This window comes from Conger conger, chromosome 8, assembly GCF_963514075.1.
Source record: "Conger conger chromosome 8, fConCon1.1, whole genome shotgun sequence".
Taxonomy (NCBI): Eukaryota; Metazoa; Chordata; class Actinopteri; order Anguilliformes; family Congridae; genus Conger; species Conger conger.
The window spans coordinates 48776809-48792777 of record NC_083767.1 but is presented as its reverse complement, the minus strand read 5'-3'; the positions used below and the strand labels follow the sequence as shown (position 1 = coordinate 48792777).

The window sequence follows — 15969 nt, the reverse complement described above, 5'->3', positions numbered from 1 at the left end:
TGTGTGTTCCCCTGTGTACTCCCCTGTGTGCTCCCCTGTGTGCTCCCCTGTGTGCTCCCCTGTGTGCTCCCCTGTGTACTCCCCTGTGTGTTCCCCTGTGTACTCCCCTGTGTGTTCCCCTGTGTGCTCCCCTGTGTGCTCCCCTGCTGCTGTTCTGCTGCTGGGGTTACAGCACTGTGTCATCTCATACCCTGCACAGATGCGCCCTTCTAACACGCGTTTTAGTCTCGGATTCAGCCTGACATTTTTTTTCATCAAGTAGAAAATATTATAATCTATTTATTGTCAGGCAAATGTTGCTTTTGCATAAGAATGATATATTTGCGCAAGTTGGGCGGATGCGGCTTACTGTAAGTGCCACTCTCCCTCCCTCCCTCCCTCCCTCCCTCCCTCCCTGTCAGGTGTGTCATGGACCCTGCTGCACGAGATGGACTACCTGAAGTACGTGTCGGTGCGGAGGGACTACATCGTGCTGCCAGAGGGGGCGCTGTCCAACGCCACGCGTCTGCGCTGGTGGCAGCCCTTCACCATGTCCTCCGGCCTGGCCACGCCCAGCCCCGAGCGTGCTCAGTGGGCCCTGGATAACGTCCTGGTGGGCGGGTCCGACATCAACCCCAGCACCCTGCTGGACACCTTCGACGACGGTGTGTGGAGAAGTGTCTGGGGTCGCCTGCACTTAGTGTAATCGCGGTTCCGCTTTTACGTGACCGGAGCCTGAAGTGTCAATCTTCAGAAACCATTCACTGTAAACCATTGACCAATAATTAGGGACTTTTAATGGATAAGCTATAAGGTGGCATTTATCAAGTGTCTGGTGAAAATATTGTTTTCCACTTCAATTCCAGTACTCAGCACTATCAGACTTTTGGTGCCATCGGGCTCCTGCTCTTGTTATTGAACGAATGTTGGGATTCTCTAAATATAGTCTTGAAATGACACTGAATACCAAAGGGCATTTTTGGTCCACAGAACATTTATTTAGGCATAACCTGATGTTGCAATCACTGCATTGTTTTGCTGTAATAAAATCTTTGGTTTACCCCCCTAGCTTGTTTTGAGGCTGGAAGGGGATAGTTCTGTGGACCACACACTGATTTCTCTCTCTGCTTCCTCTCCCTCCCCCCGCCCTGCCTCTCCTCTCCCTTCCCCCCGCCCTGCCTCTCCTCTCCCCTCATCACGGTGCTCCGGCCCTCAGAGGGCGTGTCTCACGAGGAGAGCTGGAGCTTCTACCCCAACGCCGTCCGCACGGCCGGGTTCTGCGGTAACCCCTCCTTCCACCTGTACTGGCCCAATAAGAACGAGGACGGAACGCACAACATCCTGGCCACGCGAGAGCTCATCGTACAGCCGGGCTACATCCTGCAGTTTAAGGTCAGTTACGACCAATCACATTCCGTGTCTGTGGCGCACATGCCAATCCCCTCACCCCCTTCTAAACTCACATTCTGAGTCACCTGCTTAAAGGGCAGCCTGTATTACTGGCTAAGGTACATGACTGGGACCTAGAAGGTTTGTGGTCCAAGCCCCTGTATAGCCACAATAACATCCACACAGCTGTTGGGCCCTTGAGCAAAGCCCTTAACCCTGCATTATTCCAGGGGCGGGGGGTGTCCCCTGCCTAGTCTAATCACCTGTAAGTCACTTTGGATAAAAAAAGTGTCAACTAAATAGCAACAACTTCTTCTTCTTCTTCTTCTTCTTCTTCTTCTTCTTCTTCTTCTTCTTCTTCTTCTTCTTCTTCTTCTTCTTCTTCTTCTTCTTCTTCTTCTTCTTCTTCTTCTTCTTCTTCTTCTTCTTCTTCTTCTTCTTCTTCTTCTTATTATTATAAATGATAAACATTCAAATGAATTTCCACAAAGTGTAATTTATTTTTAATGAAAATGTAAAAGCATTTTCTCTCTGACTTTGTCTCTGTTTAGATCGTGGTGGGCTGTGAAGCAGGCAGCTGTGAGGACCATCACTCAGTGCTGCTGGAGTACAGGAAGGATGCCAGGTAAGAGACCCCTGCAGCCTGATCCTCTGCCCCCATTGGTCCTCCTACAGGCATATTAGTGTTTATACAGGGAGCTGAGGGAGCTGGTGCTGCAGCCATCTGTCTTATTTCTCCTCTCCCCAACGCCCCACAGGTCAGACTCTTGGCAGTTGGTACAATCCGAATGTCTCCCCTCTTCTGTGAACAACGTGGGCTGCTCCCCCTTCCAGTTCCACGAGTCCACCATCTACAGTCCGGTCAACAGCTCCAGGTGGACCAGGGTGACCGTCCAGCTGCCTGACCATGTGTCTTCTGGGTATGTGTGGGACCTCACTGGGGTCAGTGTCTGTCCAACTCAGTTGGATTTCCCAGGTTAAGGACCACTACTGCACCTCTTGTTGGGCTTGTCAGTTTGTCAACTTAGCCTGTTGCTGCTCTCCATCACCATCGGCCCACCTGCCATCTGAGCTGCCACCTCAGAACTGTCACCTAGCCACAGCTAATTTTATAGTCTGATTGACCTTGTTGGCCATTATAACCCACACCCTAGAGGTTTTCCAAGGAGGTTTTCCTTGCCCCTGTTGCCCTAGGCTTGCTCCTGTGGGGAGGCCAGGGTTTTCTGTGAAACGGGTTGTGACCATTCTTTGTGAAATTTTGATTTGGTTTGATTTTAACGAACGCTTCCCCCCCTTATCCGCCGCAGAGCGACGCAGTTCCGCTGGATCCAGAGAGAGGGCGCTGGTGAGCGGCATGGCTGGGCAGTGGACCACGTGTACATTGGGGAGGCGTGTCCTGGCCTCTGCAGCGGCCACGGCTACTGCACCAGCGGGGCCGTTTGCATCTGTGACGAGGGACATCACGGTGAGCCCAACAACATCTCACAACGAGGCCCACACATAGCTACATCTGATGAGCGCCGTACTGCGGATAAACCTTCTGTTTCTCTCACATTTTCCTTTTATCCATTGCCTCTCCTTCTTTTTTTCCTTTTTCTCTCTCTCTCTCTTTCTCTCCCAGGTGACGACTGCTCCCTGTCCGGCAGCGACCTGCCCAGCTCGATCAAGGATAACTTTGAGTCGGGGAGCGTGTCGGAGGAGAGCTGGCAGCTGATCCAGGGAGGGGGAGTGGGCAGCGGCTGTGGCCAGCTCTCACCCCACGCCCACGGGGACTCGCTCTACTTCAACGGCTGCAAGATGAGGCAGGCCGTGACCAAGCCCCTCGATCTCACCCGAGCCAGGTAACGGTGTCCCCTCGCAGACAGGAGGGTAACAGATCCAGCTCTGACCAGCTCGAAATGACCAGCTACCAGCAGTTTCAAACAAAGCTTGAGCTGGTCAAACCATGTTGAGCGGGGAGCTGGTCTGAACTGGACCAGCTGTTTCAAGACCTAGCCTGAGGTTTTTTTTAAGCAGGGCATTAAACAAGGGAGGGAGGAGATACTGTTGCTTGGTGACAGGAGAGTTGCTGACATCCAATGGCACTGCTTCAGGTTTCCCTCAATGAGTGTCCTGGACAACAACTCCGTATTGGTTCCACTGTGAATTCTTCCCTACAGTACAGTATATACATGAATACCCAGAAACCCCTGTTTGAAGTTCTATTCTGTGTTTGAGAGTGGTCCAATAAAACCCACCTGCAGCAGTCAACCACACCTAGGGTCAGTGAAGCAAAACAATAATAAACACTAAAAGTGCTTGAATTCTCCTTATTCAGCAAGTCCTTCCAAAGCGCTGCAACCATCAAACTGTGTAGGCAAATTGGCCCCAAAGCAGAATACAAACACTTTTCTTTTCCCCTCTTACAAGTTTTTCTGGCAGGCTATTGATCTTTGGTGTACGTGAATAAGGGTGAATCTTGTGGATAATTTGACCTTTCTTGTACAGAAATCACCGTTGTAGGAAAGGCTAAGGCAGCTCCCACAAGTCATAATCTGGATTAAGGGAAGCCATTTTGAACTATTCACGCAGATGGCCTGTCTGAGGACACTGACCTGATTAGACACAAGGTCTGTGCTGGGGTCAGGACTGAGAGCCGTCTCAGAGGGTCAGGCATCAAACCCACAAGATTCTTCATGAGAAGTAACTCACGCAGCAGAAAAACCCTCATTCATCTGTGAGGACCAAATAGCCAGCTCTGCTTTGTATCCCTGCACTGAAAAAACAATCACTAGCATTTTGGTCTTAAAAAACGTATTTCTGTAACTTTTTTGCTTAGCGAGACAAAAAGATTGCCAACGAGGTAAGACAGTTCGACTCATTTCAAGAGTTGCCAATGGGGTCAATTTCACTTGTCAAGCAAGCAGCAACATAAACCAAGCTAAAATGTTCTCATTACGTGGCTGAAACGCTTGTTAAGCCTTTTTTGTGCAGTGTGTGCGTGACCCTGTTAACCAGAGCTCCTCTCTCTCTCTCGCAGTAAGATAATGTTCGTGCTGCAGATCGGCAGCGTGTCTCAGACGGACAGCTGCAACACGGCTCTGGACCAGCCCGACACCGTGGACCGAGCCGTCCTGCTGCAGTACAGCATCAACAACGGGGTCAGCTGGCACGTCATCGCCCAGCACCAGCCCAAAGACTTCATCAAGGCCCAGAGGGTGTCCTACAACATCCCGCTGTGAGTACACGGCCGCACTGGGCGGCTCGTGAATCGGGATTAACGCTCCGGTTTCGCGTGCAGCAGAACGCAGAGGATGAAGCCTTGAGCTCCAGACCTTACCCCCCCTCCCCTGCCCTCTTTTCTCTCCCCCAGGGAGGCGAGGGTAAAGGGGGTGGAGCTGCGATGGTGGCAGCCCCGTCACGACGGTGCGGGACACGACCAGTGGGCACTGGACCACGTGGAAGTCGTCCTGTGAGTATCTGCGCTAGCAGTGCCCCCTGCTGGTTTATCCACACCCCCTCCCCAAACACACCCACCACCCCCTGCATGTCCTGCAAGAAGCACACACCCGCCACACACCGGTCACACACACCTACACACCACTAATCCTATCAAACTGCATCCTCTTCCTGTCCCTGCCACAAAAAATTGTTTCTACTTTTTGTGACTACTGCTGGAATTTTTTTCCATAAATTTGCTATTTATTTTGGGAGGGCTGGAGTGTGACCTTCGATGCAGACGCCCTGAGCCCTGGGGCTCTGTCAGATGTGCACCTGCAGCTGCTGTGCATACAGGGTTTGGGAGTGACAAAGCACACCTGTGATCTCTCCAAACCCGCAGGCCTGAAAACATGCAAAAATTGCTAAATTTGGCAAATTAAATGTAGCAAACTAAAGCTACTTCTGTTTCTACTGAAGCTTCCACTGAAGTTAAGAGTTCTCCTCTCTCCAGCCTCTTCTCTCTCCAACCAGTCGAAGGCTGAGCTCATACACACAGCCTTTCTCATATTGTGCTCTGTCTTTATGCTGCATAAGGTCATTCCCAAAGTTATTCCCAAAGCCACCGTTTTGTAAATTTTAGTCTACATCTCCCTGAGCTGGTTTGTGTGTGGCTGTCACACGGCCGCGGTTAGCACAGTGACATGGCAGGATCCCACAGGCACACTGACCGCAGTCTGACCGCAGTCTGACCGCACGGTTTTCTCCGTCCGCTGAGCCCAGGGCCTGCTGTACGCCGTACCGCGATCCTCACAAAGCTTTCTCTCTTCCTTCTTTTTATTTGTCTTTCTTGTTAATCTGTCCATCCCTTCGATTCCTGATTTTGTGGCGTCTTCCCCTCCCGCCGTGCCGCTCCTGCTCTCCGTCTTTTCCTTCCTTCCTTCCTCCGCCTGTTTTCTGTTGCTGCCTTCGTCTCCTTCCGTCCCGCTCCCTCTGTGTACCCTGGGTGGTCTGCGTCTCCCTCCATCTCTCACTCTGTCTCCCCATCTCTTTTTCCCTCCATCTGTCTGTCCCTCCATCTCTCTGTCTCCGCCTCTTTTTCCCTCCATCTGTCTCCCCATCTCTTTTTAACTCCATCTCTGTGTCCCTATCCTTCCCTCCATCTTTCCCACTCTCTCTTTCCCTGTCTCACTCTTTAATTCTCTCATTTCTTCCCTTTCCTTGATCTGATTCTCCTCCTTTGTATCTCTCACCCCTGCCCTTCTCCTATCTTCATCTTCTCTCCTCTCCTCCTCTCCTCCCCTCTCTTCTCCTCCTCTCCTCTCCTCCCCTCTCCTCCTCTCCTCTCCTCTCCCCCTCTGCTCTCCTCTCCCCCCTGCCTCCCCAGGCTGGGTCTCCTGGCCCCCCAGACCTTTCTGCGAGGCAGCTGCCCCCTCCTGCCCCTCCCCTCTTGCGCTCTAACCTCTGCTCTCTTCTGTATTCTGCTCCCTGTGGCATGGCTGTAGAGTCAGGTAAGTTCTCCGCCTCTTCCGGAATGCAGCCCCCACCCCTCCCCCAGCACCACCCTCACCTCCACCTCCTCCTTTTTTTTGCCCTTCATCCATCTCTCTGTATGTCCCCTGCCTCACCCACAGAGTCACAGCGACCCCCAGACCCCTCCAACCCCAAACTTTCAGAGAGCAGCCTTCTAAAAGTTTGGTGGGCTATACGGTACCTGGGTGCATTTCTTCAATGAAAGCTCTTCACAGCATGTAACCTCCAGACTTCATATTAAGTCTGACATTATGTTACTAATATACAGTATAATAATTTTGATTATTGATTAACTATAAGGGCACAACACATTCATGAATTGACAAAGAGGTGGAGCGAGTTGTGACAGTCGATATGTCATAATGCTGCCTCTGCTAGCGATGTTAGCGATTCCCAGAAGTCTGTTAGTGTTGAGGTTTATGACTTGAGAAGATTACAAAGCCTAGATATTAAACTTGATAGGTAACCCTTAATACTTCAATGAATAATTTCAGTCTAACTTCTAAAAATGTGAGTAACATGGCTCTTTGAATGCCAGTGACTGAATTAGTCTTCACCATCCATTGTTGGTTAGAAACTCCTTCCTCCTTTAAAAAAAATAAAAATAAGTAGCTTGGGAGGAGGTAGCTATGTTTTCGGGATTATTGAAATGTATCAATTTAAAATGACTGGCTTCTGGTCACTGGAGTTGGTCAAACATGGCAGGGTGGGCAGTAGATAGATAAGAGGCTGGTCTTCCTCTGACACTATCATTAGGCCCTTACAGCAGATTGCGGGTCTGTGATTTAAACATATCTTGTAGGTGTAATTATCATTGAAGCAGGGCTAGGGACGGTTATCGATGTGATGATTTCTTACCAGCAACAATGTATGTGACCTTCTTTCATAAATATCATGCAGTTCTATTAAATGTATGGCAGGTGTTGAAATAACTCTATTGACTGATTGGATGCCAGCTGTATATTTTACATGCATTCACATGCATTTCAGTGCTGTTGCATTTATCATTAAATGTGTATCGATATACATGGTTTCTTTGGTGTTTGTGGGTCTATAGATTTAGTTTTTATTGCTGTTTAGTTGTGATTGTGAGTAGATTGGTGTGTAGTGTTTGTGAGCAGTGTTGTATGTCACCTTGGCTATACTTTGAGGTTGTCAAGTAAACAGGATGGTAAGGAGAGACAATGGAATTTGTTCTCTGATGTCACTAGATTCAAGACCACGTAATACAATTCCTCAAACAATCCTCCAAAGATCAGTTCAGTTTCAAAGGCTAGATATAGGCACATCCCCAGAAAGTGCTTAATTACTGACCCCGAATCAGTCATGCCACTCCAATACACAAGCAGTGATGTGAATGTGAACACATAGGGGCTTTCCCACCCAGGTTTCACCCTATGTGCCTTCAGATTCACGTCACCACTCATATGTGGTCTTTGTGTATTGGGCCCTTCAACAGTTATGAAGACGTTCATACCCACATTTCATCCTGCAGCTACCCTCCTACCCCCATCTAACCACCCTGCATGGCTATATGAGTGTGCTCCACTCCTCTGCCCCACCGCCCCCAGACCCCCCCCCCCCCCCAGCCGTTAGATGGGGTGCCCTGCTTCTGCCTCCTTTTCAATCATGGAGACGATAGGGGGATGCGCACCAGCCACATCCCACTCCTGCCAGTCCTCTGTCCCCCCCACCCCACCCCTCCACCCCCCTCCCTGCTTTGCAGAGGCCGCTGCCTGCCCTGGCTGCACACCTGGCACACTGGCACCGCCCTGCTGGATGGAAGAGGCACTGACAGGCTAAGCAAGAGCGATTATCGCAGCTGTCTTTTTTTTCAAGTTCATTTCGTTTTGACTTTCTCTCTCCCCCCTCCTCCTCTGTCCTTTTTTAATTCGTTTTTGTTCGGTTTTTGTTTGGGGTTTTTCTGCAGTATTGACCGTAACAACTATGACCTCAAACACTCACTAAAAAGAGTAGTCAGAGGTCAGACTGCCTTTCAGCTGCCTCCTGTTCCTCACTTAGTCCTAACATTTTCAGAAAGTGTCACGTTTCACATTTAAACATTTAAACAGATGATATGAATGTAACCTAAATCCCTGCTTTCATTTTTTATCATATTTTTCCAGCAACAACAATACACTATTTCAGTCCAGCGCTGTTTCAGTTTTGATGAGCAGAATGGGGTTTTGGGATGTTTGGATTTAGCATTTTCTCTCGAAATGGGGAAATTTGGACATTCCTGGGAATAAACATTGCAGAGGAAATCTGCTCAAATCTCCAGGGCATTTACTGCCCTTGGTGACCACTAATAAGCCCTATTTATTGTCTAAATGTCCTCACTCAGAGTTAAATATTTCTTTGGCTTCCTTTGAACGATTTTTACTTTTGAGTCTAGTCAGCAAACACTGATATTCTGGCCAGAGGCCCTCACTTCCATGAAACGCTGTGCAGGAAAACTCTTTTGTGCTGATGCATCTGCACTGAAACAGCCCCAGGGTGCATTCATATCAGGCATTTTAAAGGAAATGTCAGAGGACAGAAGACCGGGGCCGGTTCAGAGCGCCAATCAGCCTGAGTGTTTGAGGTTATGGGAGGAAAGCAGAATGAGAATGACCCGCAGGCTGCCAGCATGGTCCTGTCTGTGTGGACTGTCACGCCGGACCCTGCAGCACCATTAACCGCCTGTCCCTCCTCTCTCCTCTCTCTCCCTCTCACTCTCTCTTTCTCTCCAACAGCACTCGTAAACAAAACTACATGATGAACTTTGCACGACAGACCGGCCTACGCCACTACTACAGCAGGAAGAGGCGGGCACTGCGCCAGCGGGCCTGAACACCAGAGACGGGGCTCACCCCCGTGACCTGCCAATCACACATAAACGCCCTCCTCCCCACTTCGCCCCGACGACATAATGCCCTGATGAGTCCCACCCACCAACGGATTCTACTCAGCCTTAGACCATCCCACCTCCCACAGTCCCTCCACCCCCATCCCCCCCCCCCCTCTGACAGACACATGGGCCATCCGGTTAGACGCCTGGGAAGATCTGCACTGCAGCCATTGGAAAAGGCCTTCCCCCCCCCGGGAGAGCGATGGGAAGGATACGGCAACAAAGCGGCCATTTTGTTTACTTTCCATGGACTTTCAGGTTTATAATTGTTTTATTATTATTATTGTTATTATTATTATTGCTGTTCTTGTTATTATTACAGTTATTGCGATACTACCCCCTGGCCTCCCCCCTTCACTCTTCCTTTACCACACTGTGAAGTATGAAAATAAAAAAAATAAAAAATCACTGCAGAAAGGGATCAGCAGTCATGTGACATTGAAATGTCAGGTGGGAAGACCCGCATCTATATCCCAAGAAGACAAAGACGAGGATGACATTTGATAACGAGTACTGTGTTCTTGCTGTTCTGTGTGTCTGTGGGTTCTTTTTGTGACAAGTTGATTGTGGTGTTCCGTTCATTCGTTCGTTCGTTTTATACTCACTTTTTTCAGCTGTTTCTTTTGTGTGTTTATCCCGGACGGTTGTTTGGTTGGTTGGTTGGTTGTTTGGTTGGTTTGGCTGAGGGAAACTCAGCCTTGGAGGCAGTAATGAAGAAAAGAACAAAGAAAATGAGAAAAAAGAACAAAAAAACAAAAAAAACAAAAAAAACTTTCAAAGACTGAAAACTTTTGTTTATTATAATTTTTTTATATATGTTGGTTCCCGAAAATACAGATATTTATGGTAAAGTTCTCCACGTAATCTATTTAAGATGCACTGTGCGTGAAATCTTATTTTCTAGTGAAATGTTATTTTCTAGTGTTAAGTTATTAGGCAGTGGAGTCTGATGCTCTGACTGCAGCGCTGCCCCATACCCCCCCCCCCCCCCTTTCTCTCGTGCTGTTTCTCCCCCCCCCCTCTCTTTCTCTGTTTATTTCTCATTCCCGGAGGTGAGGTTTGCCCTATCAGTGTTGTTTTTTGCAGTCTGTGTACTATGGACCCCCTCTCCCCAGTGTAACTCCAGTATAACAACCTCCTGTATATATATGTATATCCACTCTGGGGCCACCCAGCAGCCTTATAAAGGGAAATAAAGTACTGTCCAAACCTCCGCGCGTGTGTCTGTGTGTAATGTACGCACGCACACAGAGGTGAAAGTGGATAGATACAACTGCAAGGATCAGGACACAGAGCTGTGCAGACCAACATGGACGCAGTACTGTCCAAACCAACACTTCCATCTTGGAAACCTCTAACAAATGTTTTCCAATGTACCAGAAACTGATAATGTTGATTGCACCATGGTCACAGATTTTGTTTCTTTTTTACAATAGGTAAGGCTGAAAACTCCACAGTATTTGGGTCCCTTAAACAGTTAGAGTCAGGGTCACAATTCTAATATATACTTAAGTACGAAAGATATCAGTGTATTTAAGACAATGTAACGCACATAGCAACCTAGCGGTGGAGACAAATTTACTCAACTAGGTCTGTCCTGTTTAACTACAGAAAACATAGCTATCCAGTTCTGTCTCAAACTTGAATCATGCAGAACTGCTTTTGGTTTCTCAAACTCAGACCCTGGAGGGCTGCAGCGTTTTGATGGGCTTAAGTGCTTAGTTTAAGTCATAAGCATAATTGCATACACATGAGTGGCACAGATGTACACCTGTATGTATACTCTGAGGTATACTCTGGAACATGCACCCACACACACAGATACTCAAAATACTCGTTCTCATTTCACACTGTTGTGTACAGGCAGAATTCACAGTACATGCTCATTCTCTGCATCAGCATTACAGAAACCAAATCACACACTGCCCAGCGTGTTTTACACAGCTATAGCCGCTGAGACCTCAGTCAACATATCTCACCACTCCCAGCCTAATAAGGGCCTTAATGAAGCCTGGAGTTACTGCCTGGTTCGGTTCTCTCATCAAGCAGTTCAAGGGAGAGATCTTGCAGGCTCCTAATGCAGGCTTGGTATCTGATTTAGGGATAAATTATGAAGAGATATACTGTATGTATGTAAGCAAATGAGTATGACTCACTTCCTTGTACTCCACTTCTCTCTCTTTTACACACTATAATCCATATGAACATCAGACTCTCAGTCTTGCTAGCATTAAAATGTATGTCATTTAAATGTAAATGTCATATCGGCCAAAGAGGAATTCTAATCTGTTTGCTTTTTTATCCTCACTCTCTGGAACAGAGTGGCCTGTAGCGTAGTGGTTAAGGTACATGACTGGGACACATGAGGTTGGGGGTTCAATCCCCGGCCGTACAGACGTTGGGCCCTTAACCCTACATTGCTCCAGGAGAGGATTGACTCCTGCTTAGTCTAATTAACTGTATGTCGCTCTGGATAAGAGCGTCTGCCAAATGCCATTAATGTAATGTAATGGAACCTCATTAATAACAAACCTACATACTCTCTTCTCTAAATGTATTTCTTCATATCATTTGCTGAGTTGCTCATTTCTTATACCAGTTAATTTCTACACCAGCTAATTTCTACATCCTATGTTAAAACTGATTACAAATGAAAAATGTAGTTTTTGGTAATTACTTTTTAGGTATATATAATATATTCTACAGTAATTAATCAGAGCATATCATAGAATAACATTCATTCATTCATTCATTATCCTAACCCGCTTATCCTGAACAGGGTCACAGGGGGGCTGGAGCCTATCCCAGCATGCATTGGGCGAAAGGCAGGAATACACCCTGGACAGGTCACCAGTCCATCGCCGGGCACACACACCATTCACTCACACCTATGGGCAATTTAGACTCTCCAATCAGTCTAACCTGCATGTCTTTGGACTGTGGGAGGAAACCGGAGTTCCCGGAGGAAACCCACGCAGATACGGGGAGAACATGCAAACTCCGCACAGAGAGGCCCCGGCCGACGGGGATTCGAACCCAGGACCTCCTTGCTGTGAGGCGGCAGTGCTACCCACTGCACCATCCGTGCCACCCTCACAGAATAACAGTGAATCTTATTGTACAGTACTTTACCTTAAAAGATTTATCACTCATAGTGGTACGCCAAAGAGCATCTCTGAACATGTGACCCACTATCTAAGTGGATAGGCTACAGCAGTAGACGTCTAAAAAATATACCTAATAAACTGCTCAGTGAGTGTATGTAGTAATATATGCCAACTGTTAATTTTACTATAGTTCAATGCTACATTTATTGTTACAGCTAATTCACATGATGCAGCAGCACATATACATGATGAAAGCAAGCACAGCTTAATATTCAAAGCAGTGTATTATGCTTTAAATGTATGAAATACATGTATTTCATTTTATATGCATATGTAGCTACATCATGCCAGTAAAGCTAAATTGATCGTGAGAAATAGATAGGGACTGGAGAGGCAGAGGCCAGATGTCCTAGATAATTGTACTGGAAAACAAAGAAAAAGTCAGAGACTAGTTCGAAAGCTAACACACCCACCCACCCAAAAAATATCTTGATTACGCAGTGACACCCGCTGATTGTGAGATGCAGCGATTGTCACCAGCAATTTATTAGGTTATGTTATAGAGCGAGAGAAACGGCGAGTTCAAACACCAGACAAACGTATGAGGAAACGATCATCTTTACCTTTCCCCCTCAAGGTCTCAGCCTTGCACCATGGAGAGTGGAGAAGAGCTCATTTTAAGCACCGGGCTGATTTGTGAGCACAACCCACATACGTGTGTGAGTAGATTTGGCTGAAACTACTCAAGGCCAGCTCCGCTGAATTGAGCGCCTTAAGGCACTACTGGTACCGTAGATTTGAAAATGTTTTCAACTGATTTGCGTACTTTTGGTGGAGCGCCGATAAATAACTTGCTACTTACGTAGCCTAAGTGACAGAAATAGCGGTTAGACATAATCGTTGTGACAGGCAAATCTGTCTAGTGTTAACTTCAGCCAATTTCGTTAGCAAGATGTAGTAACGTGGTACTTGCCTAAACCAACCACTCGCCTTCCTGCATGTTGTAGAAATGACTTGAGATGCTCAAGTAGCGTCTGCCGCTTGAGGTAGTCTGCACAGTGCTGACAAACTACAAAACAATGTACACTCCCCCATTCTAGTAAAAGTCCTTGCCGTATTCATTAAGGCCACTTGGCTCCTCTATAGTAAATCTACTTTTGTCGTTTTCTTTCACTTTTAATACGAACTAGCTACTACTAACTTGTTTTCACTTGTTTATGACTTTCAACTTTCGAATTCGTCGGAATTCCGCAGGGTTTTGCGTTCGCGGATTCTGTGCGGGCCTAGTCATAAGTTGGCTATAGAGTCTGCTCACCTTGTTCCCAAGGCCTATATTAGCTGCTGATTGAAAGTAAATCAGAAAAACCAGTAGAGACTACAGTCCTCCAGGACTGGAATTTGAGACCCCTGCATTTCAGAAATAGTGCCTTCGGCTGACCTTACACTGGATGATATTTCAAGTGATTTCACAATCTTAGAAACTGGAGTGAAATCACGCCGGTTATACCTCAGTGCATGCGGAACACCCCCATCGCAACTTCAGTACACACATACTGTAAAACATGTTTATTTAGACAAAAAAAAAAGACACTGAAACAGAAGTCATAAAAAGTAAATGCCACACAGAGCTAACAGATTGTTTTAAAACAAAGTGTGTTTCAATGCAGAATGTCAATACCATACCAATAATTTTTCCATTAGCTTTCTGTCCTGATCCACAGGACATTGCAAAAATCATCAACACTCAATGTTATTGATATTTTACTGATATATATATATTTTTTAAAACATGCAGTGCAGAGGTTTCTTTGATGAACATATGCTCCCGGTCAGGGTTGGCTTCCAAACCAAAAAACCCTCTTATGTCCTGGAGACATTCCACCAGACTCCCCTGCCATGATGTATTGTTGAAGTCCATGGAAGTGCTAGCATAGCCGGCCAGGTAGCAAAAGTGCTGCGGCTGTTGCCAGGCCGATGGTTGCCAAGTAGCCAGAGCAGTGTGATCCAGAGTTGCAGTAGTGCCAATCGCAGCAGCTGTAGGTCATGGTGAAGTTGGTCCCTCTGTAAAGGATGGTGTGTTCCAAGCGGCAGTCTCGCTCAGACATGCACCCTCGTGTGGAGAGAGCGACGCGGCCTCCGTAGTGCCCCCTGCCTGTGACACAGAGTTCCTGCGGTGGGCACTCAGTGAGGACCAAGTCGCAGGCCCTGCTCGTCAACAGCAGGGGGCAGTAGTAGCAGAGCAGGTTCTCACAGTGCAGTGCTGGCAGGAGCAGACAGGCTCCCAGCAGCACACACACAGCCCTGGCAGGAAAGAAACTGACACACACACACACACACACACATACATACACACACAGTGGGAAATGGGGCTGAATGAACATGTTGACATGGAGCACACGCACACGCCCAAATTTTAGGCCATTTAGATTTACAGATCTCAAAAATAATCCAGATGGTCTAGAGAATCTGCTGCATTGTATTTAGCCAAAAAACAACTGACAAGTACATCTTTCATTTGGATTACAAAAGGCAACATTGACTGCATTTGTTAATCCTGCTATGAGACGGTGCTCAGTTTACCAATGCACTGCACACTCCTAAGTTGCAACCACTCTGAAACTGCATCATATGTTCAGAAGACCATTGCTAGAACTGGGATAACCGAACTCCCAAAGACCACCGAATACCCAGCAAGAGAATAAAAGGAAGAGGCCATGCCAGTAAACAAATTGAGTGTGCAATGTACAAGAGACCATTATAGTGAATGCTATTTGCAGATCCAACGCATGTGTACACAATTCCAGAGTTCAGTTTATGCAGGTAATTGCCAAGGAATTGCCTGAGGGGCTCTGCACAAAGTAAATACACAGTGGATCTGTAATTAAAGCGATTTCCAATGTAGTGCTTGTTCAAGCTTTGCAGGTCACAAAAGGCATTTATAAAAAAAGGAAAAAATGATATATATACACACACACACACACACACACACACACACACACACTTTACGGTTAATTTTCCAGTAAGTATCTCAAAACGGCCTTTGCTCATTATGCTGTTGTCCATTTGGGATTCAATATGAACTGCCACAGGTGATGGCTCCCAATAACAGGAAGCTCCTCGGCTTTATTCAGACACGCAATAAGAATGCGTTTTTGCACGTTCTAAAACTGAATAGGAATAGGTGTAATGATGCTGATTATTGAAGGATTCCTGACAAAAGGAAAGGACCTTTTCTTTTACCAACTTAATTGGATGACCAAATAACCTGAATGTGAGCGCAGAGAATTCAGAAAAGGTCATTAAAAGAATGACATCCAAGTAAAAGGGAGTTTCGCAGTCTGCTTTTCATGAGATCCAGTTGTGTTAAGAAAGCAACCCCAATCTCCTCCCTTTCTCTTCCCTTCTCACCTGTACATCTTTGCTTCACCAGTTTAATTTGTACCTCAAGGAGCTCAGTCTGGAAGGACTGGGAGAAGATCAGATTTGAGCTAACAAGACTCCTGGTGCTTTAATCTCCAATTACCAGGTGCTTCATTAATATCCAATTACACCTGAATGAATACTCCACCCACTTAGACATTAACACACCTGACACCTGGTTCCCGCTCTCGCCAATACTCCGGAGAACACCAGTTCACCAAATCAATGAACGCA

The 15969-nt window shown here is 46.9% G+C and overlaps 1 protein-coding gene across 1 annotated transcript in view; it reads left to right on the top strand.

Annotated features, from left to right (window-relative positions):
• Positions 1 to 6520, top strand: part of reln (reelin) — a 134679-nt gene extending 128159 nt beyond the window's left edge. Inside the window, exons 56-64 of the mRNA XM_061252696.1 lie at positions 402 to 644; positions 1196 to 1371; positions 1920 to 1993; positions 2127 to 2288; positions 2676 to 2833; positions 2990 to 3209; positions 4388 to 4585; positions 4721 to 4819; positions 6173 to 6520. Coding sequence (XP_061108680.1) covers positions 402 to 644; positions 1196 to 1371; positions 1920 to 1993; positions 2127 to 2288; positions 2676 to 2833; positions 2990 to 3209; positions 4388 to 4585; positions 4721 to 4819; positions 6173 to 6290 — 1448 coding nt within the window. The 3' untranslated portion in view covers positions 6291 to 6520. The remainder of the gene's footprint in view (positions 1 to 401; positions 645 to 1195; positions 1372 to 1919; positions 1994 to 2126; positions 2289 to 2675; positions 2834 to 2989; positions 3210 to 4387; positions 4586 to 4720; positions 4820 to 6172) is intronic.
• The last annotated feature ends 9449 nt before the right edge of the window (positions 6521 to 15969 follow it).